Here is a 27,990-nt window from a genome sequence, read left to right on the forward strand (position 1 = left end):
TAAAAGAAGAAATATTACACAAATGTATCAGCCTAAACTTTCTAAAGCAAAACTATTCATTTTAAGAAAACAAAAGATTACATACTAGTTGTTTCAGTCATACATTTTTAATATTATTTTTAACAGCTTAAAATATATCAGAATTAGAGAATAAAAAAAACTTTATTAAAAATATTTATCACACTTTGGGAAAGTAATTAAAATATCATCTGAAAATGCAACGTATAAGAATGTTGTATAATATATAAAAATGTATGTATAATAAGTAAATCGATTACATTAAGAAAATTACATATAAGAAAATAATCAAATATAATGATTAGAAAGAAGAATCCTTCTCAATTGATATGAAAGAGGGTTTTGAGGTAAAATAAAGCTGACAACAAAGTTGTAATACTTTCCTGGCATTGGTTATTTATTCTTATACAGTGGAAAATAATGATACATGAAAATAAACCAAAAAGTTAATATTTCTAAACTTTGATTGGTTCCCCCACCCCCAATATTGTCCCCGAAGTATTTTTTGAGGTGCCTTGCAATACTACTACGCCTAGGAAAATATAAAATAAATAAAACAAAAGTTTTTTTTTTTAATTTTTGGGAAGGTGGAATTTTGGGAAATCTTTTTTTTAAACGTAAAATAATCTTGCAAGCATGTACTGAGCTTAATATAAAAGTAGGGTTATGTTTGCAAAATTTTGAGAAAATTGACGCCAAAAAAACTATCTGCCCCTCCAGGAGATATTGCAACAAAATAAAATTTTACCAACAAATTGCCCTCCAACTAACATTACTCACACTTTTTTTGTTTTTTTGGGATCCCTGGGACATGAAATGCTGAGAAATACAAATAAACTAATATCCCATTTTTGACTGATTACCATACATTCCTTCTTGCAGTACATCTCTAGTATGCTTTGTGTGTGCGTGTGCACATGCGCATATATATATATATATATATATATATATATATATACATATGCACTTACTTCTTTCCTTTGACAAGTTTTTCAATAGCACTGCACTGTTGCTTCTGCATGGCCATCTTTTCTTTAAGTTGTCGTTTACGCATTGCATCAAGTTCCTTTTGTTGTTTTCGATGAGTCTTTTGGTAAGCCTTTTCATTTTTCAACGATTCCAGCGTTATCGGCTCAAACTTTAATTCTTCAGCTAAACATGACATAAAAATGTAAGTACATTTTTTTGAAAGTAATTAAAATAAAAATTATAACACTTAAAAGTAATTATTTTGGTACATATTCGTAAAACATGCTCAACTAAGAAATTTTATTCTAATTGAAAATAAATGAAAAAAATTAATGCGTGTATTTTCATTAATCCAACTTTTTTTTACTATTGTACTTTTAAATTCAATAATAAAGGGGAGATAGATAGAGAGAGAGAGCAAGGTGGTGAGAGAGAGAGAGAAGGAGAGTGTTCAATTTCATTCATCAAATCCTAACAAAAACTGTAACTTAAGGACTCTAGGTTAAGTCTAGTGACTTAAGTCACTCTAGTCAAAAAATAAAATAAAATTACTTATTATCATGTTACTCAACACTATTAAAAACATTTTAAATAAAAGTAATAATGGAAATATGCTTGTTTTCATCAAAACTGCCACTAAAATAAATAACTCAGTAAATCCATATGTCTAACAGGTGACATAGTAAAAGGTTATTATTCATTATATTTTTAATTACACAGTATAATGACCACTAATGCTCTTATGCTGGCTTGTGTGTACGAAATATTACCAGAAGCAGATTAATAAATTTGGTTAAATGTGCATCTCATGCATGTCTTTATAAAGAAAGATTTGAGATTGTTCCTTCACCAATTCTGTCTTTATCTCTTCAATGTAGGTAAAATGCCAACCTTTCATGGTTTTTTTCAGCTTGGGGAATAGGAAGAGAAGTCACAGTCATACCCGTACAACTATGTTTCATCACTAGTTATGGCCCGTTTTGAGCAGTATTGGATCATCATTCACTTCATTTAGCAACTCTTGAGCAAGCATTCATCTGACACTGCCTTTGGTAAAAATTCAACAATTTTGGAACAAATTTTGCTGTCACACATTTTATGTCCAAAAGATCTGAAAAAATTGCTTGCATGAACCAAAATTTCATGCCAAAATCATCAGCAATCTCTCCGATAGTGATTCTGTGATTGTCTATAATCATTTTCTTCACTTTTCTGATGTAATCATCAGTTGTTGATGTGCTGGGACGTTTAGAGCGCTAGCCACCTTCAACATCTTCATGGCCCTCTTGGAAACATTTGTACCACTTGTAAATCCATGTTTTATTCATAGAAAAATAGTCAAAAGAAACATTCAACATTTGCAATGTGGTGCTGCACTTTATTCTGTTCTTAAATCAAAATTTAATGTAAATTCTTTGTACCGTTTTTTCCATAAGTTAAAAATCGCCAATCATACTGAAAGACATGTAACCTTTTCGATAGCCAACAATAAACTAAGCATCTACTAGCATCAAACTACCAATGTAAGAATACATTAGGGATCAGCGTACCAACAGTATAAAAAAAATTTGTGACAAAATAAGTAATAGCTACAAAAGAAAATACATGGATGCATCTTAAGTATTCAGATGATACGAGCCGATCATATCTGTTCTGCATTGGTTGGTCTGAGAGTATTAAATATTCAACTGAAAAAAGCACACTAAATTCCATTCAAATATTATCAGCATTACTTAAAATACCACATATAACACTGATCTACATAACAGTTTTTCCCAAGGATATGTTATAACTGCTTTAATAATAATTATTAGTTAACTAATTGTTTTAATGATAGTTGGTTAAATGACAGAATAAAATGATTGTTACACATATTATAAACAAAAAAAAAAAAATTATATTACTTAAGTCTAATACTAAGCCTTCAAGAAAAAAAATTATCGTAACATACAAATAGTAAGTACATTTTCATATGAATAAAATAAAATATAATTCCAGATTAAAGCAAAACTACAGTTAAAAATAAATGAACGTATGGCTGCCTTGAACTACAAAAGGGTTAAAGTGACTGTATCAATAAATTAGGTCAAACAGAACAATGCCAACAAAATTTTAACAAATATTATTTTATGGTAGTATATAAAACTTATTGAATTATACATAACCATATAGGGGAAAGACAGGTGATACATCTATTTTTTTAAATTAAAAGAAAGATTAAATTTATTTAGTTTATTAACAGTTTTTATGATAAAAAAGAAAAAATGCTTTTGCTTTCCCAGTTGAAATCACTTTATATTATCAAAATCACTTCATTCCTTAAAAAAAAAAACTGTTTTGATTTTGTTTAAGTGTTCATATTAATCTTGGAAACAACTCTTTTTACATGAGATGTAAAAAAGACAAATAATTTAAAAAAAAAAACAGATGTTTAGTATTAGGTATAACAGAAAAATACAATTTTTATGAATCTCAATTTCAGCTAATTATAATTTTTCAATTAAATATCTATAGCATAAATAGGTACTTAAAACTCAATTCATCACCTAATTAACTAAATTTAAAAAAGTAGGTTTGATTATTGAAATATTACTGTAGTTTGTAATATTATTTGAAAAATTAGTTCAGTTAATCATAGATAAATAATAATTTAACAAAGAAAGTTCTTTCAATAACAAAATATTCATTAAAAATATTTTTTAATTCAGATAATATAAATAAAAATTGACCGTGTTAGTAAATAAAACTTTTCTTAGTTTTTTGAATTTTGAAATTTTATTATACTTAAATACAGAATTCATATAGTTCACCTAAATTTAATTATAGATAGGAATAAATAAAATATCAACATCTTATGACAATGTCTGTTATACATTTTACCAGCATTAATAACAAAATAAAGAAATTTTACCTTTTTTCTCCTCTTCACCAGGCTTCTTCGTTTTACTTCCTTTTTTCCCAGCTCCTCCACCACCTTCTCCTGCTTTACCTTCAACGACATCTTTAGTACTGATATCTGTCTCTTCAATACCCATTGCTTTCATTTGCTGAGCACGTTTTTCTTGAGCCGACAAAAATGCTCTAGGATCTGACAACGCAGCCATAAAATCTAAAAGAAATCAAAGAATTTCCAATAAAAATTGTGTGTATTATTATTAAACAGCTTTGTATTATTAAACACACATGAAAATGAATTACTTAAGAATAATTTTTACTTTTATAGCAATACAAATAAATAAGCATTATTCAAATAACTGCCAATATAAAAGGGGGAAAAAATGACTGCCAATATACAAGGCAAAATAAATAACTGCTAATATACAAGGCATATTCTTAAAGTAAGGGCCGTTGGCTAATATTTAAATAATAGGAGGTCTGAACACAGTTTCATGCATGCAGGGCCATCTATCGGCTATTTACAAAGCCACTGCAGTTGTTTTAATGCAGTAGTTGTTTGCCAGATGGTGAATTTAGATTGCAATGTCTGCGATAATCATTTCTCCTGCCGTTGTGAAGCACGCGTTGTGATCTGATTTTTGTGTGCAAAAGGATCTTCAGCTTCTGAAATTCATTGAGTGTTGTGCCTAGTGTATGGACCTACAATGAGTGAAGAAAAGGTCAGACAATGGTGTCAGGACTTTAAAAATGGCCGTACAGATGTGTATCACGAACAGCAGAATGACAGGCCCAGTATTCAGACCAACAAAATTGTTGAACAAGTAAACTAAAAACTGTGGTACTATAAGTGATTGATGATTACTTGAATTTCTGATGTTGGCTGATGAATTTCTGAATGCTAGATGCACCTCTATCTACACAATTGTTACAGAAAACCTCAGATATCACAAATTGTGTGCAAGCTGGGTACCGAAAATGCTTACGATCATCACAAAGAGCAAAGAATGTGCAGTGGACAAGCGTTTTTGGACCGCTATCAACAACATGGAGATTTGTTTTCCCACATTGTTATGGGCAACGAGATGTGGATATCCTACACCAACACAGAATTGAAACAACAGTGAATGCAGTAGCACCATTCAGTTCTCCAAAACTGAAAAAGTTTAAGCAATCTTCATACTTGAGTCGAAAAATGTTGGCTACCATTTTTTGGGATGGAAAGATTGTTATTTTGGTTGATTTCATGGAATGTGTATCAACAATTACAGCTGACGTGTAATGTGAAATACTCACCAAACTGAGACATGCAATCCAAAATCGGCAACGCGGTAAACTGTAGTCCGGCATAATCCTACTGCATGACAACGCACGTCCTCACACCGCTGCCTTAACCAAGAAGATTCAAGATTTTCGTTGGGAACTTTTTGACCATCCCCATATAAAAGATTACATGGCAAAACAAAAATAAGTATGACATAAAGTCTAGAAAGATTATTAACAATGATACAATCACTTTTGAAATATTTGAACTGCTTATAAAAATTTGGACAATTTGTAAAATTACTAATTATTTTAGTATCCAGGAGTAAATTTAAGATGGTTTTACACTATCTAAAATCCAGAAATCTTATCCTGAATGTTGTTCTTAGAATGGAATTTTCAAGAGGAGATGTCATTAATGAAAGATTGATACATTATGTAAATTAAAATAGTTGACAATCAACAGTTTTAAATCAATGACAGGAATATTAACCTATGATTTTAAAAGTATTATATTTTATATTTAGGGTTCTTTTATCTATAGGTGTTAATTATTGAATGTTAAACTAAGTTGGATACAGAGTGATGACTTCTTTACAGCTCTTACAGGCAATATTGTACTTATTGACCACATAAATACTAGGCACATTGATGAATATGATTAAAAACTGTTCAAATTTACTCATATAATTGTAGAACATGCACACAATCAAATAAATTAATAGATATAATAAATTAATGATCTACATTTTACTGAAGTAATTTCCATTGCTCTATGAAACAAAAATTTCACACGAATCAGTTGAATGAAAATAAGACTTGAATAAAGTGATCAACCTACCAATAAAAATAATTCAAGCATTTTCAATTACATGACCAGAAGGATCCTGTTATTAATCAAAAGTATCTGAATATATAACCGCTTGCTGCTTTATTAATCTGAACTAACTTGGAAATCTCTTTGGTACCAAGATAATTAACCTGAGTAATCTCATAGCCTAATCTCTGATAACATTTTAACAATCAGAATTCATTTATACTGAATCTTTTATGAAGTATTAAAAGGTACAAAATTATGCAGGTAAGTTATAATACACGGTCTTTATCAGAAAAATGGTTATCAATCCCTGAACTTGATTAGTATTGGTTGATACTAACAGTAGGCCTTTTTAAATGTTTAACATTTCAGAAAATTACACATTTTTTTTCACAAAGAAAGCATAAAGTTTCAGAGACTACCTTAAGATGAAATAAATATGTAAAGGATAAAAAAATTGTCATAACACACAGAAAACAACATAGAAATATGGTAGAACGAGTCACAAATAAGTTATGATAAAAACCAGTAATATAAATTGCAAAAATTACCTTCAAAACCATCCGGAACATAAATTTTTAATTCAATATTACAGAAAAGCATAGGCAGTGACATAGGAAAATTTGCTTCAGTTCGAAGAGAAATATGTCTATAACCGGCTTGTAAACCATCTAGTGGAAGAATTCTTTGACCTAAAAGTTTACCATTTTCATCGTAAACACCAAACCTGAGTACTGCTAAATCTGGTAATACAACCTGAAAAAATAAAACACTTCGAAATAATCTAGAATATATAAATTACAATCTTACATCATTATTAGCAAATTGTGAAAAAACATACAGTATGTAATAAAATTAATTTCTCTTGAATTACAAGGTGGGAAATTTCAAATTTTAATAATACAGAGTGGTGCAGAGAAATGGGAAATTTTGAATTTGATGTTGGCAGCCCTGTAAGTGTAGAAAATAAGTTTGAGAAAGATGTTAAACCTAGAGCAATGAGTGTACATATGCCGTACGGGCATTTTACAGACATTACGACAGCTGCACAAAGAGTTTTTCAGTGATATTATGAGATCCAACCCCAAGGTCAAGTTCTTTCTTCATTTGCAATCAAAACTTGTATTCACAACTTTGAAAAGACTGGTTTATCTTTGAAAAAACGTAGTGAACATGTACTGCCAGTACGTACATTAGAAAATATTGATGCCGTGAAAGCAGTAATGGTAAGGAGTCAATTATAATTACAATTACAATTATAATTCTTCCCAAGTAAGGTAGATCTTGCTTTAAAGTTCTACATGAAAAATCAGCTCTTGAATGCTTAATTCATAAGCATTCATCAAGTGCTTCACTGGCAACGCATAGAATGTCTAGGCAGTAATCCAATTCTTACCATACATGATGAAGCATATCAGCATCAATGTTAATAATGCAGTGATGGTTCTCACCTTCAAATCTTTCATGTCCATGACCCAAGAGTTTGTAGACAATATCCTTGATGAGACCCAATAAAAAGATATTGCTGATGAGGTCACCAGACCTCAGAGATTGTGCTGTTGGACCATCACTACCAAACCACCAATTAGGAAATTTGTTTTTCAGAAATTGACAAAAGAAAATAGCTTGTGAATATAGCCAGTGAAGCACCATCTAGCTATAAGATGATGTTAGGTTATAAATATTGCAGCTGAGGATAAGTAAAATTTTACACCATATTAAGGTAATCATATAAGGTAATCATAAGGCTATCATAGTTTATTCATGAATGAAAAATGGGCTGTCACTCTGTCACACACCACACATTAATTTTTGGACTATCTTTAACATGCTCAACATTGAAATGTGGGTTTTCTGAGACCTGGAATCTGATGTTATGTTTATTTCTTTCCTGATAAATAAAAAGTAGACTGGAGTAAGTAATTTTATCTAGATAAATGTTATCTTCCAAATGATCAAGAAAGGCAATAACAAAATCCTTGTCAGCAATCCTATCTTTTTATATGATTTTCGTAGTAATAGATATTTGTAAAGACATATTTTTTTATGTTTCCTTTAATGCAAACTACAAATAAATCCCTAATGCATTTATTTAACATTTTTGTTATATTTTGCCACTCATAAACTTTCTTGTCTTCAACTTTCTGTAGTTTAAACTTTTCATATCAAGCAGGAATAGAGGCCATGATGGTGGTAATCTGTTATATCGTATTCTAAACTTACATCTCACCACTCAAATCAGATTTCATTTCTCTCAACTACTCAACACATCCATGTGGCCAAGAATCCCATCTGTATAATGTTTTGAATACAACTCTTAAATAAAATGTAACATCAGTGATGTTTATTAAATTCTTATTAATACTTAAATCTGTAAAAATCTTTTATGGACACCTCTGATTAATAGATAACTGAATCAGTGATATGAAAAAAGTGGCTGTGGGAGAAAAATGTAACTCAAAATTTTTAAATACAACTTACCTTCCTAAAAAGGAATGGTTCTTCATTATAAACTGGATTTAGACCATTGCTGGGTACCATTCTAGTCCTGAATTCTTTTCTGATAGTATCAGTAGGTAAACCATACATATCAACTTCAACATATGTGCCAACCTTTTTGTCTGACAAAAACTGACCAGCTATAACCTAAAAATAGAACATAAAACAATCTTTTTCATATTAATCCATTGTTATTTATCTGGAAGAGGAAGAGATGAAAATATGAAATAAAGATGGATAGGTAGAAAGGATGATAAATTCTTGGAAAGATTGTTATGCAATGCAAACCTCTTTAAATGATTAAAAAACTTCTAAAAATGTTTCTTTACATTTTAGAAGTGAAGTCCATCTTGTTCAAATTTACTTGCATAAGGATACTAACAAATTTGTAACCAAAAGAGTGAAGGTAGTAGTACATTACTGCAAAATGATTCTGGTATTATCAGTCTTATAAATATGTTACATTTGCACCAGAAATACCAAGGCACCTGAAAAAATGCAACTTCCTTGATGAACACACTACCCTTCCTGGGAAAATTCCAGGAAGGCATTAATTTAAGTATCTGATTGAAATAAATGATGTAAAATCTGATTGATTTTACAACTGAAACATTACTAAATTAGTATTTAAATTAATAAATAAATTATAAATAAATTGGTATCCGTAATACAGAAGGGTTTCTTCTGTATTACGGATACCATAGGAAGTAAACGAATCTCTGTGTTCCTCTCTCAGGACAGATAAGTTAGAGACTTAGAGACACAATATTGTTGGGTTATAGCTGCTTTGAGAAATATAATCTAAAAAAATATTAAATACCATTAACTGCATTATATTAATATAAGAAAAATATACAGCAACAGAGCTTAATACTGAATCAAAATAAACAGCCATTTCATGTTGCCCTTGAATTGTCCATATACGGATTAGATCATTACTATCAAACTATGATTACCAACACAGATGAAAATGAAATTTGTGGATGGATTACTGATTGTGAATATAAAACGGTTGTTTGATAAGTTTTCTTATTTCTTATAATGATAAAATAATAAATTAATCTGGTTATCTATGCTAGCATTAGATATTAACATAAAATCTAAAAGTTGGTACAAAATAATTATAAAAATAAAGTAAAATTAATGGTTCTAAGTAAAAAAATAAATTGTAAAATCTTATTAATCTAGCTAACTGTGATGTAGGTTAAACCTAACACAGACAACAAAATATTTTAACAATACGTATATAATATTATATGATGCTATCCAAAAATTCCTGAAATTTATATTATGCATAAGAAAAAGTGACAATATAATCAAATGCTGCTATGAACAGCTTAATACATCATCGTGAGCGTAATACATCATGTAGGCATTGTTATACCAGCGGTTCTGAGCTAACCGGGAATGTTTGTTGTTGGTAGGCAATTATGCACTGTCACATTTAATTGTGACTATGATTTTGCAGAATCAGACTAAACATGAAAAGGATTGCGGCAAAGTTCACACTGTGACTGCTGAATAACAAAAAAAGGAAAGAGCAACAAAACTTTTGTCACAGGTGTCAAAAGTTGAGTTTATGAATATAAACTTTATTTTAAAAGTGACAGAGGGTAAATAAGTAAACTATGATAGTATGGTATTTAGTGCTTTTTTTAGGTAATTCATTTTTCTGTTTTTAATAACTGCTTCTTATCTTTAGAATCAAGCAGAATTGATAATTTTCATATTCAATAAACTGTTTTTATCATCACACTGCAGAATAATCTATTAAATATAATGGAGACAAAACAAACAAAAACACATAATAACTTACTGTTCATAAAAACAGAGATAGTAGTAAATTATTTAAAAAAAAAAAAAAATACAGAAAAACACTGTCAACTGAACAGATTAACCAATTTATTTTAATACTTCAGATATCAACTACACAAATATTTATTAGGTTTGTTAAATCTACTCTAAATTAATAAACAATTATTTAAAAAAAAATTATACCTGAACAGCACACTGTGCAGCAATTACACCATCTACAGGTGATTCAGCGAACGGGTCGAAACTTCGATCAGCACGTCTCATAAAATCTGGTTTTAATAGATAACCACAGTTACCATTATATTCAAATTTTCCTTGATTTAATTGCATAGGTAAATCTGGTGTTTGAAAATTTAGTGATACCATTTGGCAACCAGCATTCCAAAATACCTGTTATGGTTTCAATATATGAGATATAAAAAAGAACACTATTTTATATTAAAAAATAAATCATTAAATAAAATCATAAATTTTTATTTTTTTTAAATTTATAAATAAAAGCATACATTACAGCTATGTTTACAAACCTGACTATGGTATCTGACACTCAAAAGACAGGGCTCGACAGGTTTTCAAGATACGAGGCAAAAACTGTTTAAAAATAATTTTAAATTATTTTTAACATTGATTTAAAACTTTTGAGTTTTAAATAACTTAGTATTTTCATCATAATAAAGATCAATAAATATTACACAAAATAATCACAAAAAATTAAAAATTACAAACTATTCCTGTCTTTTTTTAATTTTATTCAAAATTTAATGCTATCAATGCCACACATAAAGAAATTTTTTTAGCCATTTTTGTAGAATTTATTTTAAGCCAGTCAAGACATATTAATCAAAATGCAGGCTGTACATGTATATTCTGGAAATTACTATAACTTTTTTTATGTTTTTTGAACAAAGTGAACATTTCTTGAAACACTGACATTTGCAAAAATCTCAATACCAAAATTTTGGCTGGTTACTACACTCTCCCTTTACAGTTATGATGCTGCAAGTACTATATTGTAAAAAACAAACCATTGGTTTCACTTTTTTATTAAAATGATTTTTTGAAGGTGGAAAGTTAATTAATATTAAATAAAGTACCTGGGGCATGTAGTTCGATGAATCAGCACGCGTTCCTTTTGGATAAATTCTGCTCATTTGTCTTTTGTTATAATTAACGAATTCAATAGCCTGAGATTTTAAATAACCAAGTCCAGTTGTTTCCGCAAATGAACTCATATTATGATGTATGTTCTTTTCTACAATTAAAATAAGAAAGACATATTTAAATTAAGATTATTGCTAATAACTAAAAACACAATTGACTTTAAATTAATGTTAAATAACAGGGGATGCCAAATTGGACTGCTAGTCCAGTGCTAGATATTGATCACAATAATAATAATATTTTTATTAAACATTTACAAATAAGAAAATATCTTTATTTCTAATACAAAACAAGCAAAGTTAACTCATTTTATGCACACTTCTCTTCTAGTTCAATATATTTGTTACTGTACTGCACCAAGTTACTCATAAGTTTATGAATAATTTATTCACAAACTTAGCTGCCATTCACAAATTATGAAATATTAAACTGCATTAGATTTTCTGCTATGTAGCAGTAGTACCAAAGATGACACAAATCAATGTAAGAAAGCTCTCTACATGTTAGCACACACAAACCATACTTACTCTGGCAATGCAGCAACAATTTCAAGCAAAATCCAGAGGATATATCTATTTACAATATCATAAAGTGGTATTTGAGATAAAGGCCGCCTGTCTACTACACTTTGGCTGCGACATCTAGAGCCAAATTAAGAGACTGTGGATGCCAAATCTATAAACTAACCCATCAAATCCACTACATATGCAAGCTTATACAACTCAGTGCATCATAACCAAACATGAAATCTTTATAAGAGACTGAAGGTTAAACCCTAGATGAAATAGAAATTCATTCATTAAAGTTTCATTAATTAACAACTTTCATCAAGTTGGCTGGTTCAGCCTCTCAATCTTGAAGATAAAGAACGCCACCGTCATTTTTGTATCAATAACTGGAGAAGTTTGGATATCAGTTTTGTAGAATTAATCATCTTCAATGATAAACTTTTCATGTAACTGGAACTGTGAATCACCACAATATGTAAGCAGAAAGAATTCAGAAATCCATGTATGGGACTTTGCAAACGATGAATGAGTTTTGTGCTGTTTCATAATTCAATGTAGACACACTGTTTCTTTGGAGTCTTCTGACACAAGAATAATATACATAAACAAATTGGAAAACTAGCTAATATTGTAGTTTAATGGAGAAAGGGATGTTTTCAACTACCAACGCAACTGTCTGTCCCATTATCATAAGAAGTGCAATAAAATTTGAATGAAAGCTTGTCAAAACACTGGATAAGGAACGTAAGTCACAATTATGAAGTAGTAATGCAATGATCATTATGATGGTGATTGATAAAGTATACTGCTACTACTCCCTGCTGGTCTCATGGAAATGTGAAACTTAACACCACTGCTGCAACCTTGATTGACTTATATTCCAACATGCATATAATACAGATTTGTGCCACTCTTGCAAAATTTATGTGTCTAAGAAAACTTGGAGAATTTAGCATAATTATAATGTAGTAGAATTTACAATCTATTAAATGATTTGCTAATGCTGATTATTTAAAATACTTCATAAACCTAACAAACCTATCTTAGGAATGAAAATTAAAAATATATCCAGCATTTTAACAAGAAAAAGGATCCGTAAAAAGCTTAATGGCAGGATATATAACACAGGATTTGAATTATGATAAAGTTTACAACCAAATAGATTAAGTAGCTGTGAAATGTAAGAAATAGAAAAGGATTCTAACTGTGATTTTTGTTGGCTATATTGTGGTTCTTGACAATAATACAGCCAACTCCTGATTATCCACGATAATAACCAGGAAGAGGATAGCAGATAATCAAAATCATAGTAAAATCACAGTTGATCAAAAATACTATTTAACAAAGTAGTATGTGTTAAATGACCTAACACTATACTGCAGTACAGTATTTATGTGCACTATTATGTTAGAATATAACAGTAAATAATAAAATACAGTATACTATACCATTACGTACCTGGTAAAAGTAAAGCCAGAAATTTATTCAAAATATGTTATTAACACAACAAATTTTCACTATCACTAAAACTGTACATAAACAGATTGTACGTATAGAAGTATACATACTAAGGCATTAACAAACACTTACTAAAACTTTAGTAGCTAGTGAAAATAAAATACATAAGACTTTAAACAAAAATTAATAAATTGTGCATTTTACTCTTTCAGATATTTTTTTTAAAATAAGAGACAATTGATTGGATTGCTATTTTAGCGAGGAAACACTTTCTTTTAATTGAACTTCATAGTTTGTGTAGCATAACATCGCACAATGAACTATTGTCTTATCATATCCACAATGAACTTACAGTACAGCATTAGTATATTCAAAACAAGCATACATTCAAGTAGCAAATGAATGAAGGAGTAAAACCTATCAGAGAACGATGAAAAAACTTTAAATCTTTAGCTTCTTTATATGTTTTTAAAACTTTATTTTTTCCAAGGTATTGCAACATGGTTAAACTGCTCGCAGATAATTGGGAGTTGAATACTATGAGATAGAAAGAGGAATAGAAATATAAAAACTGATATGAGAACTTCCAAATATTTTGTCCAAAACACTTAACAGTAAAATAAAACAGAGCAGTGTGTCTTGTGGAGCAAGAAGTATTGAAAATATAGCAATGAGATTAAAGGAGAGAAAAACTAATACTAAAAGGAGGAGAAGCAGACAAAATTAAAAAAGAAGCATTGTGTATAATATTTAAATAACTTTTGTGTATAATGCTGACATAACCCTGAAGGATGTAAAGGACATATGGAAGAACTGATAAACCTTTGACCCTACCTGAAGGGATAAAAGCCAAAGATAAATTAGATCAATTAATTTATTGGATGATAAAATTGTAAAGAAATCATTAAAAATTATTATAAACTTAATAATTTTGTTCCACCAAAATTTAAATAAACTTACTTTCTGCCACATCAAAACCCTGAAATTTTATAGGCTGTGCATAATTCACCATTGAAGATAACCATGGATGGACATTTGTAGTTGAACCAGTATACTGTATAGGTGGTGGGACATCACCACCTTCAGCAGCAGCTTGTTCTGTTTCAACCTGTATTGTTACAAAAATTTGACAAAACATTATTTTTAATTAAATAGAAAAAAGGTTCAATTAAAAAAAGGGAAAATGAAAATTTTATTCTTTAGTCAAACAATTATTTTTCAGTATGTAAATGTATAATAAAGGCAATAATTTGTATGATATAAACATAATTTGAATATAATGAATCAATTGATAAAACAAATGTTCCTTATATACTTACTAATAATTAATGAGAATTAAATTTGAGAGGAATTAATACTGAAGGGAACTAATTAACCCATACCTTTTGATTTATTTTATGAGAATTGGTTGAAATTTTTTTTAGAAAACAGTTGTAAAAGCATTCTAGACAGTCTAACATCACACATGGAAATTGCATAATTTTTTTTCTTTGTTAAGTTCTTAGATATTTAATAAAGGGTAAGGCTCTGGTAAAAGTATATAAAATTAATATCTATATTAGAAATAAAGCAATATTATTTTCTGGGCTAAATCTAACAAACTAGATTTATACAAACTTTTGCTTACAATAAATTATTGGCTCAGTAAGACAATTAGTCTTTCCCAATTTTATATAATTGTTCCTGAGATAGCAATAAAAAGCATAAATAATAACAAACGCAATTATATTTTATAAATAACATCATAAGAGGGTACACAAAATACTGAAAGAGTTCAGTTAGATACCCTTGCTGACAAAAATAACTATATACGAGGGTTATTTTTTTTTCAAGGTCTGATCGGTCACGAAATTAAAACCACAGTGAAAATAAAAACTTTTTTATTTGTAACAAGTACTTACATAGTTACGCTATTTCTCTATATAGTCGCCACTCCAATTTAGAAATTTTTCGTAGCATGGTACTAACTTTCCAATACCCTCGTCATAGAATGGAGCCGCCTGTGTTTTCAGTCATGTTTCTACGCTGGTCTGCAGCTCAACATTTGTGCCAAAATGTTGTCCTCCTAGCCAGCGTTTCATGTGAGCAAAGAGATGAAAATCGGATGGAGCCAAGTCTGGATTGTATGGTGGGTGACTTCAATCAAACACTTCCTAACAAAAACGCTGCAGGAGCTTTGTTACAGCTGCAGTGTGGGGCCAAGTAATGTCATGGAAAAATACAATGCCTGATGACAACATTCCTCTCTGCTTATTCTGAATTGCCCTTCGTAGCAGTGATGGTCGTGCCACGTTCCATGAATTCCACCAAGAGAACTCCATTCTGGTCCCAGAACACAGTAGCCATACACTTTCTGTTAAAGAAGGTTCGCTTGAACTTCTTTGGTTTACTGGGAGAATGAGAATGCATCCACTGTTTGGATTGTTCTTTTGTTTCTTCAGTTTCAAAATGGACCCGTGTCTCGTCGCCTGTGACAATTTTGTTCAAAAAATCTTCTCCTTCATTGTGGTAGCGCTAGAAAAACGTTAGGGAGGCGTCTATTCTCATTGATTTGTGATGGTCAGACAGCATCTTGGGAACCCATCTCGCACACAGTTTGGTGTAAGCTGACCTTGAACTTTCAGTTAATGAATCACCCAATACAGAAATTGTGAACCAACGATTTTCTCAAATTGCCTCATCAACTCGCTCAACGAGATCATCGGCTGACATCGTGTCCTTCCCTGGCCGCCGCATCTGTACATCCTGCTTTAAAGTTCCTGCACTGTTATCGCACTTTGCTGTCACTCATTGAAGTTTCACCGTACACATTACTTATTCGTCTATGAATTTCAGCTGCATTACACCCCTCAGCATGAAGAAATCGAATTACCGTACGCACTTCACATTTGGTGGGAGATGCTATTGTTGTAGACATGTTTACGTGCTAGCTGCGTGTTCAGAACTAAATGAAGTGACGCGGCATGATTGAAAGCTGTACTAGAGATGCTGCGCAACACATATACGCAAAGGTTCATCTGATTTTTGTGTGGGTTTTTATTTCGCTACCGATCGGACCTTGAAAAAAATAACCCTCGTATATATACATATATATATATATATTTTTTTTTTGAACATTCATATATTCATTAAAATATTGACCACTGTGCTAATAAAATTCAATATTATATGAAATATAAATACCAAAGCACAATAAGTGTATAAGTTAAACTTACCATAATTATTTCCAATAATTGATATTTACAGTATTCCCCATCTTCAGTTGATATTGAATTCTACAACTACATTAAAATAAATTCTTTTAATAATTTGTCATTTTAAGAATATATATTCTTAAAAAAATATATTATAATATATTATATTTCTTAAGAATATATATTCTTATATATATTTTGATATAATTATAGAATTCAATAACAACTGAAGATGTGGGATACCGCAAAAATTAATTATTGTAAATTAATATGGTAAGTTTAACTTATCTAATGACTGTATTTTGGTGGTTTATATCATATAATATTATATATATATATATATATATATAAAATATGATGGAATAATTCAACATTCAAAAACTGCAATAAGTTTATATATTCCGATAAAAAAAAATTCAGTAAGCATTTTACTGGAAATACTATTTAATAACAAAATAAAAATAATAATAAGAAGAAAACATAAATAAATGGATACATATGAATAGATAAAAAAATTATAATAAACCATAAGCCATGTAATTATTATTATTATTCATAACTAACATTCATTTTAATTGAGCTAAAAATTAATTGAGATTTTTCAAATGTAATAGTTTTATTTAATAATTTATTTTCTTTATATTAATATTAATAATTCAAATTTTCATAATGTTCAGGAGAGTACACTATTTTTCTGTCATAAAAGAAATGAGAATGGTTGTATGCCCCAATATTAAAATTAAAAAAAATTTTTTAAATAGATTTTTTGTAACCTATATAATCATTTTTAGGTTATAAAATATGACCACAAACAAATCATATTTTTTTCTCTTCTTTCATAACAAATATATTAATTTATTCATTTGATCAATAAGTTAATATAATTTAATGAAGATTAACTGGATCAAGGGGTTTTTCTGATTTTATATAATCAGCTGTTTAATTTTTTACATCCTACTAGTTGAAATCTTAATATGTTATAAGTGTATTCATGAGTCTATCATCTGTAAAAAAAACTTGCATTAAAAATGGAACTCGAATTATTAAATAATTTATGTAAAAAAAATGATTTTTTTTATTTATATAGCATGAATTAATTGTCTTTCTGATGGAAGAAAAAGAAAAAAAAAGGTTAGGTCAAAAGACATTAGTAAATGATCTTTTAAAATTAATGACTTCATATTTTTTTTAATTTTAAAAACATACCTTTTTCTCCTCAGGTGGATTAGGAACAGGAGCTGAAGCATCTTCTTTCTCTTCATCATCAATAACAAACTGACCCTGCATGAATAATTCTAATTCTTGTTTTTCTACTTCCAATTTTAATCTTTTATTTTTAATCATTATCTTTCTTTTTAATAAGCTGGGTGGAGGTAATACTACACCAGGTTCACACTAAAATAAATAAAATAATTAATTAAATTAATTTTTTAACGCAAATTAAATTAGGATTATATTTTAATCACAAAAATGGGTGTTTTTATCGCAACCTGAAAGGATTTTTACCACATTACAACAATATTACCACATTACCACATTACAACAAATATTTTTTTTATTTTGTCTTCAGTCACTTGACTCGTTTGATACAGCTCTCCAAGATTACCTATCTAGTGCCAGTCATTTCATTTTGATATATCCCCAACATCCTATATCCCTAACAATTTGTTTTACATATTCCAAACGTTGCCTACCTGCACAATTTTTTCCATCTACGTGTCCCTCCAATATTAAAACGACTATCCCGGGATGCCTTAATATATGGCTTATAAATCTATCTCTTCTTTTAACTATACTTTTACAAATGCTTCTCTCTTCATCAATTTGCTGCAACACCTATTCATTCGTCGCTTTATTCACCCATTTGATTTTTATTCTCTTATAGCACCACATTTCAAAAGCTTCTAATCTTTTCTTCTCAGTTACTCCAATCATCCAAGTTTAACTTCCATATAAAGCTACACTCCAAACATATACTTTCAAAAATGTTTCCCTGACATTTAAATTAATTTTCTATGTAAGCAAATTATATTTTTGACTGAAAGCACATTTCACCTGTGCTATGCAGCAATTCATATCACTCCTGCTTTGTCCATCTTTTACTACAGATGGACAAAGCAGGAGTAATTCTACTGGATGGAGTAATTCTACTTCCCAAATAATAAAATTCTTCTACCTCCATAATCTTGGAAGTATAAGATCCATTTCCCTCTTTAAATTTTCTAACCTACCACCTTATTTTACACTTCTAACATTCCATGTTCCGACTTGTAGAATGTTATTTTTTACTTTTCTGGTGACCTCCTCTTTAGTAGTCCCCAGCCAGAGATCTGAACAGGGGACTAGTTTACCTCTGAAATATTTTATTAAGGAAAGCGTATCCATCTTTGTTACATGAACGTGCAGAGAGCTACATTTTCTTGGAAAAAAAAAACAGCTGTAGTTTTCCATTGCTTTCAGCTGCCCAGTACTCAGAAGACTGAGTAAGGTTGATATGGCCGTTTAAGTCCTCCTGACCTACACCCTTAACACCACTAAAAGAGCTGCTGCCCTCTTTCAGGAATCATTCCTTAGTCTGGCTGTCAATAGATACCTCTCCGATATGATTGCACCTTCAGTTCAGCTACTCTGTATCACTGAGCACTCAAGCCCCCTCACCATCGGCAAAGTCATGATTCATAGAGGAAGACATTTTTTTATTCTTATATGAATAAAAAAAAAATCACACACATTAAAACTTAAAAATATGAAATTACCTACCTCTCTTTTCAGAATATAGGATTCAAATTAAAGAAAAATCTTTCTTGCTAAATTTCCACAAAACCTGACTGATTTTAATGAAACCTTTTTTTTTAGTTTGCCTTACTTCAAAAAAATCTAAATTAAACAATTTCAAAGGCTTACTAGTTTTTCTTTTCAAACCTCATAAAACCAAAGTTTTTCCACAATTAAATTGAAAAAAACTTAAGTAAATTTGATATTTTAAATCCTTTTTTAAACTTTTTTGTAACCATTATAATACAGGAGGAGGGTTGAAATCATTAAATACAATTATATCCAAAATTATAGATTCAATATATAATACAATTACCAAAATTAAAAAAAAAAAAAAAATGTAAAAATGTAATCATTAATTAAATATTAATGATTTATTTCAGCGTTATATTAAATGTGTAAAAAATTTGTGTAGTCCATTTTAAAATAGAACATAAACAATGGAAGAACGCACAGTGAAGCAAAAATACGAGGTATGTTTTTTAAATAAGGGCCATTTTCAATTTGCTGCCATTAGATGTATTGTAAATTGATAGCACTAGTGTAGCATGTTTATTTATATCAACGATCATCTGTTTGCAACAGTAGGTTAATGTTATTTGCATTAGTTGCTTTGTATAGCCTGGCTGAAATGAGCGCTACAATAAATAATCCTGCGAGTTGTTAAGTACAATCACTAAATCATCATCTATTGATGAAAAGCAAATCTCTGCTGATACTCAAAGAGAGATTGTTAATGTTTACGATCCCAGTGTTGTGTGCAAAGGTGAAGTTTACCAATGGTATCATTTATTTCATGGAGGGAGAATGAATGTTCACAACAAAGAATGTAGTGGTCAGCACAGATAATTGGCTGAAAATATGACTGCAAAAATCCATGAAAACAGAAGGCTTACAGTTTCTCAATTATCAATTGAATTTCCTTTTGTTTCGTGATAAGTAATTTATGATGTTTTAACCAAAAAACTGGGTTACAGAAAGTTGCTGGTTACAAAATGTTGACAGAAACACATAAAGAAAAACATCTTGCAGCAGCACACATGTTTTAGAGATGCTACAAAATGAAGATAATGATTTATGGAAACACTGTGATGAAACAAGAATATCTTATTCAAATTTTGAAACAAAGCAGCAATCAATGCAATGGTGGTATTCATAAAGGTTTATGCAAAAAAGTCATGCCGAAGGGATATTGCTGATTGAATTTCTTGAACATGGAAGAACTGTTAATACCAATACGTACTGTGAAACGCTTACAAAACTTCGACATTCAATTCAAAACAAAAGGCACGGGAAGCTAACTGACGGGATTTTGTTTCTCCACAATAACACACAACCTCACTTGGCCAACAAAACCATTGAACAATCGCAGCAATTTTGTTGGGAAATTTTCAAAAACATCCACCTTATTTACAGTCTGGATCTTGCACAGAGTAATTATTATCTTTTTCTCCATTTAAGACAATTGCTTACATCGCACAAGTTTGTAAACGATGATGAGGAACTGCAAAACAAAGTAATTAATTGGTTTAATCACATGGGAGAATTCTTCAGTAACGGAATAATGAAGCTGGTAAGCTGATATCAAAAATGAATTGCAGTGAATGGTGAATATATAGAAAAATAGTACATATATATATATATATATATATATATATATGTTTATTCTGTTATAATAAAGTATTTTCTTTTGCTTATTTCAATTTTTATAGAAAAACGGCCCTTACTTAAAAAACATGCCTACTAACAATCCTGTCTAAGTGGCATCAGATATTTTTCAGTAAGCAGATATCTGCCTATTGGTAGATGCATAATTGCACAATATTTGACCCCTTTTAATCACCTGTCTCTTCCCATTTTTTTCAACAGCTTATGTTGTAGAAATTCTCTTTTCTAACAGTAAATTTTACTTTACATTGAAGTTTTATACATTTATAAGAACTTTATAAGAAAATTTAAGAACAACTTTACAAAAAATTTATAAGAATTTAACTTAACTCAATATTTTACCTTTTTAATAACCAATTAAATCATCAAATTATTTGCTTGATTATTAACATTTTCATAAACATTACTTTAAGTTTTTTTTCATTGCAATAAATATAAATGACAGGAATCTGGAAATTATTAGATCTAAAAGAATTCAGAACCAAATTAGAATAAGATTTTAAGAGCTGAACTGAGCTTCACCCAATTAGTACAACTTTTTGTGCAACCTTTGCACAGGCCTTAAATACCTTAGTAGGCCAAAATAAAGTGGCAGTTCTGCCGGTACCAGAAAAATGCCAGCCAGTATTTCATAGATAAAACTAGGGCAATTGCTGACCCAATTCTTAAACTTTCTACCCAAGGAAGAAGGATAAGGAAAGGAGGAGAGGACAATCAATCTGAAGAGAGAATTCTTATCAAGTAGATCATCCCAATCTATCAGAGTTATCATCTGTCTATATCAGTTTACCAACGTTTCCATTCTGAATTCATTACAGTTATTTGAAAGTAAATAATAATAACAAAATGTAAGAAGGAAAAAACTGAAATGAACACAGAATATTTAAATTAGATATTTAATTTAAGCTATCTACCAAATTACAACCAAATTTAAATACACAAATTAAAAAAATAGGCTTTCATTTAACTCACTGGATAATCCGGTAACTGCTCCTTCAGAAGTAAATCACCTAATATTTCATCACAGTATTTGGCCAATTTATATTGTTGTGTTTTACAGCAATGATTTTCAAATGAAAGAATAATTGGATAATCTGATGTGACAAATGCAGTGTCCCGCAATGCATATATCACATCCTGAAAATTAAAAACAAATCATCTACTATTAGTTATTACAAATTAATGTATTAAATAATTATCTTTTACTTTATTTATAGAATTTACATAAAACTGTCATAAAAAGCATATAAATTTATAGAATTTACATAAAACTGTCATAAAAAGAATATAAATTCATACCTTAGTAAATATACCACTGGGAATTCATCAAGTTATGATAAAATATTTTCATTTTACAAAATTAATTCTGAAAATTTTCCTACAATGATCAGTCTTATAGTAGGAAGGAAATAATGCATCTTTTTCTATGCATTTCCATTGTATACAACTGCATATTGTGGACCATATATCTAATTGATCCTTTAACTTTCAAATAATATTTCTAAAACTAATAAAAATACACACAAAAACAGATAAAACCTACAACACTAGTGCATAATAAATAAAATTTTTGTTAAATGTAATTTGTAATTGAGCAGAGCCTATAATAGAAAGTATTCATTCCAAAAGTTACAAGAAATTTACAAGCACAATCATCATTTCTTACTTTTATCAGCTCCTTAAAAAGAATAATTGCTGGTACAACTGCAGCCAAGGGAATAGTAGGTTTAAAGGATCCTATTGTTTAAATTACTTTCATTACAGTTGAAGATATGTATCTGCCATAAAATTTATTAAAAAAAAAACACGTTTTCCAGTTTATGTCTAAATGTCTTTTCTTATAAATAAGAAAAGACATTTAAACATAAACTGGATTAGTTTTAGTCAGTCAAACTTAATCAGTTTTAGCAGAATAAAAACAACATGTAGATAGTTATCATATTTATTAGAAAAATATTTTTCTGTAATGTATGATTATCACAAAAATTGTAAGATTGTAATATTGAAAAAGAAGAAAAAAAGGCATGGCAGTTTGACTGCCATCTTAGATTATAAATTTTAAGCTATATATAAGATAGTTATGATGAAGGATAAAGCAAGCAACCCACTGATTACAGTAAAAGTGACACACAGCATTCACTTTCTACCACTTCTTGTGGTGAAACAACATATTAAAGCAATTAAATTTTCAGAATCATTTTCACACAAATATTAATGTAAATGATTATTAATTACTACAAATTCTATAATGAAAAAAATCCAGACACTTAAAAAAAATGTAGATTTTAGACACCATTTTTCGTTCTAAGATAACTGTAATTTACAGATAGGAAATGTATATTTCTTAGAAAGAAATCCATTATAGAATAAGTTCATTACACTTATACTTTGTGCAAAACTCAATAAGTTTGTCCTCCCTTTCATTCCTTTTGCCCAGCCCATATTCACCCACAATATTTATTTCCTTGCCTTTTCCAATGCTTACATTCCAATCTCCAACTATTATTAGATTTTCATTCCCGTTTATGTGTTTAAGTGCTTCATCAATTTCTTCATATACACACTCTACTACCTCATCATCATCATGGGGACTTGTAGGCATATAAACATAAACAATCACTGTCGGCTTAGGTTTGGATTTTATCCTAATTACAATGATTCTATCGCTAAACTTTTTGAAATACTCTATTCTCTTTCCTACCTTCTTGTTCATTACAAAACCTACTCTTGCCTGCTCTTTATTTGATGCCAAGTTAATTATTCTAAAATCACCTGACCAAAACTAATTTTCCTCTTCTCATCGAACCTCACTAATTCATACTACATCTACATTTAATCTATCCATTTCCCTCTTTAAATTTTCTAACCTACCAACCTTTTTTAGACTTCTAACATTCCACACTCAAACTCATGGAATGTTATTTTTTTAATTTTCTGGTGAAACTTCCTTAATAGCCCCCACCCAGAGATCCGAATGGAGGACTAGTTTACCTCCAGAATATTTTACCAAGGAAGATGCCTCCATCTTTGTTGCATGAAAATGCAGAGAGCTACATTTCTTGGGAAAAAAACAACTGTAGTTTCCCATTGCTTTCAGCTGTGCAGAACTCAGAAGACTGAGTGATGTTGATATGGTTGTTTAAGTCCTCGTGACCTATGCCCTTAACAACTACTGAAAGAGCTGCTGCCCTCTTTCAGGAATCATTCCTTAGTCTGGCTCTCAATAGATACCTCTCCGATATGGTTGCACCTTCGGACCAGCTACCACTGAGCACTCAAGCCCCTCACAATCGGCAAGGTCTCATGATTCATAGAGGGAGTATCTTGATATAAAATAAATCAATAGTAATTAAATAACGAACCATATTCTGACTTTCCTGATATTTCTGGGTCTGAAAACCTAGTTATTTAATATATTTACTAAAATATTGGTTAATTTTTTATCAACTCAACTGAGTATGTTAGTATAATGAATATAAGATTAAACATTATGACTAACTTCAACTAATCTTACCTTAAACAATATATCTGTACACATAGCTTTACCATGTGTTATGATTGGCTCTTCATCTTCTCCTTTGCCATCCCAGCAATCTAATTCAACACATCTAAAATGAAATAAACAGAGAAAAGTAATATTATTTATTTATTTTTGGTAGTTATTAAAGAGCCATATTTATTAAAATTTATTAATTTGGTTTTGATATAATACCAAGTACAGATTCCATATATGATCCAGAAATTTATTAAGGATAATGAAGACCAGTAAATTCCACAAAAATAGTTACAGATTGAAAGAAAATTAAATACAGAAATCAACAAATTTCGTTCATTATATTTTATCTGATATTTATTTTTATTATTTCAATATTAATAGGGCTTTTAATAAAACAATTATTTGAGAGCTAAATTATCTTCAATTGGCTGTTGAAAATGAATCATTTGCTGTATCAACATGATCCGTGTATAGAACCACCAGTAATCACACACACCACCACAAATTCTGCTCTATTGGTAAGCAGGAATCAATGAAACATTGAAGCTGTGAGAGTTGCTCCTGCCTATAATGAAATCAAGGTATAATTATTTTTTTTTTATAAAAACAACACAGCACTATCAAAATATATTTATGACTATGTTTTATTTGTAGTGTAAATGTTATGAGTGATAATAATTTATGAGGGGTTCACAAGATGTGCAAAACAGAAAGTGAAAAGAATGTTGTGACTAATGAGCTCAATCAAAACCATGGATAAATTGTACACAATGCATACAATTTTATAATTTCTGAATTTTTGTGGCTGTGTTTCCACAAAATCTGTACAAAATGGCTAAAAAAATAACTGACTAAAATGAACAAAACTAAAAGAAAAGACAGGGCCTTGATATTTAGCGAATGCATAGAGACCAAGGAAGCCTTGTTCACCTAAAAAACCAACAAGATTTAAAAAACAATCAAACAGGTATTATCAGAACAAAAAATGTAATGTTTTGGGATCACAAGGGAATTCTGCTGATAGAGCTCTATCTACTGATAGATCTGACAGAGTCTGCAACCACAATATTATCAGAAGTTTATTGTAAAATTCTAAAAAAAAATTAAGATTCAGAGATCACTCATAAACAAATACAGAATTTTTATAAAGGGCATTGTTCTTTTGAATGAGAGTGTTCAGCTTTGGAAATGTGAAAATTCATACATGTCACATGAATAAATAAATAATACAGCAAATAAATATACTTTTGCTTAGCAGATGGAATACTACAAAGATTCTGAATATTAAATTCAGAGGGCACTATTTTTCAATTTTTTATAGTAATTCCTTAGTCATTGTAACAGCAGGAGCTGAATTTTATGTAAGTTATATGATACTTTTAAATATTTTTGTAAATAGAGTGATTGCAACTGTAACTTACATTGATAAAATGACAAATAAATTAATTTCTCATTCATTATATAATCTAAATATTACTTACAAAGAAAAAACATATTACCTGCAACCAGCTAATAAAACTTGTCTATACATTTCAACACTTGATTTTCCACCAAACTGCCTACCAGTAAGGTAAGTATTATGAGATGAATTGATGTAATAATGTGCCAAAGGTTGATCCATATCCATATAGAAATCTAACCTATCCAAAAATACAGGAGCATTTTCATCTGACATCAGATAACGAATTAATCCATCTTTTGTCAGTTTTTCTGTGAAAAGACATTACATAAAAATAATAATGTACATATATATATATAGTTATAATAAAAATATCATCAAATTTAAAAAAAATAATTAATTCAAATGTAAAGCTGTCCTGCATTTTTTTAAATAAAAATACAGTATTTAGTTTATTTTATAATTCTCAAGTAGATTCTAATTTACAAACACATATACTTTTTTTATTGCCCAAAACTATTAAAAATATAATTTGAATATTTTATTTGATTACAATATAATTGACTTATTTCTATATCACTGATAATTATAGAAATAATTAATACAGTTTAACAAATAAAATATTTTATTTTACAACAGAATGTTGAAATGTGTCATAAATTATTTCACGGGTTTTAGAGCAGAAATAAATAACAGATTTTTTATTGATTAAAGAAAAAAAACATTTAACACAACTTTGAAGTACTGTACCATACTTTGTTCAGAAAATACATTACATATAAAAAAAATCCCTTTTCGCACGCCAGAAGACGGAGGTAGATTGCGTCGGTGTTAAGTAGAGGATAAAAATGATTTTCACCTTAAAGTTAACAAAAACTTCAAATTTACACAATACAACAAGGTTGCATGTGAAAAATGTTTCCCATGTTTAGTGTATGGCAAGCACCATCTTCTTGCAAGTCCAGCAACATTTTGGACTTGTTGCCTTACTTGCCGTAAGGTTGGTCATATCAAAAATTGTTTCGGACAAAAATTTTAGGTAATGTTTAGAGAACAAACAACCACTTTAAACCGATTTGATACTATGCCTATTAAGGGAGGTATGATTTTTTTTGTCTTCATAACCCCATTTTTTCTACCCCCTAGCCAAGGTTGGTGATATAAAAAAACTTTACTTACATAAGTTTTAGACATAAGAATAATTTAAAGAATAATCGGAATTTTAAAGGAATTCAATATTTGACTTAATAAGAAAGTTATACCAATATTTTGTTTTTCAAAAAAGGTCCCCCCCCCATTTCCACCCCCACAGTCTGATTTTGCCCATTAATGAACTAGACGGAGATTTTGGGTCGTTATATTTTATGTATCAATATGAAAGTGATTGGAGCAAAATTACAGCAGTTCCCAAGAGCAATTGGTTGCCCACAAGAAAGTGAAATACATATATGTATATATGTAATAAACTTATGTAAATACATATAATAAAATATGTAAATACATATAAACTTTTGTACTGACGGTGGTTTTGGGGTCTGGGGAATGTGAAACACGAATATATGTCAAAATTTTCCAGAAGTCGAATCATGGTATCCATTACAATAGGTATCTTTCTTATGAAATTAACCTAACAGTCAGTAGTACAAAGAAGTAGTGTAATCGCAAAAAATTTTGGTTTTCAGATTTCAACAGTAATATCCATTCTGACCATCCCCGATTCCATTTTGACTAGTTTCGGCATGACACTTGTAAGTACATAAGTGCATATGTATGTATGCAAATCCAAAAAAATTAGATTTTAGACTTTTTCTTAATTGCAGTAATCAGCCCTCATTGAAAGCTTTTCAACGATATATCATCAGTGGTATCTTTTTTCATTGGTTCCAGAGATGCAGCCAAACAGAATTTTAATTAATTAAATATTTGGATCTTACAAGGGAAAGGTACATCTGTTTGAATCAGACTTCATCTTCTTTTTTTAATTTTTCTTTTTAATTTAAATATATTGATTTATTAAATTATTAACCTCCGATTGTAAAAAAATGCTTACAATA

At 29.6% G+C, this 27,990-nt stretch overlaps 1 protein-coding gene across 2 annotated transcripts in view; it reads right to left on the bottom strand.

Moving 5' to 3' along the window:
- norpA (no receptor potential A) overlaps positions 1-27,990 on the bottom strand; it is a 101,673-nt gene that overhangs the window by 11,649 nt on the left and 62,034 nt on the right. For both annotated transcript variants that reach the window (XM_075377918.1, XM_075377917.1), the window contains exons 9-19: positions 26,037-26,247; positions 24,556-24,649; positions 22,014-22,178; positions 17,805-17,993; positions 14,365-14,512; positions 11,371-11,528; positions 10,460-10,666; positions 8,444-8,608; positions 6,514-6,718; positions 3,899-4,096; positions 990-1,170 (exon numbers count right to left, since the gene is read on the bottom strand). In XM_075377918.1, coding sequence (XP_075234033.1) covers positions 990-1,170; positions 3,899-4,096; positions 6,514-6,718; positions 8,444-8,608; positions 10,460-10,666; positions 11,371-11,528; positions 14,365-14,512; positions 17,805-17,993; positions 22,014-22,178; positions 24,556-24,649; positions 26,037-26,247 — 1,921 coding nt within the window. The remainder of the gene's footprint in view (positions 1-989; positions 1,171-3,898; positions 4,097-6,513; positions 6,719-8,443; positions 8,609-10,459; positions 10,667-11,370; positions 11,529-14,364; positions 14,513-17,804; positions 17,994-22,013; positions 22,179-24,555; positions 24,650-26,036; positions 26,248-27,990) is intronic.

The sequence above is a fragment of the Lycorma delicatula genome, chromosome 10 (genome assembly GCF_047948215.1).
Source record: "Lycorma delicatula isolate Av1 chromosome 10, ASM4794821v1, whole genome shotgun sequence".
Classification (NCBI taxonomy): domain Eukaryota; kingdom Metazoa; phylum Arthropoda; class Insecta; order Hemiptera; family Fulgoridae; genus Lycorma; species Lycorma delicatula.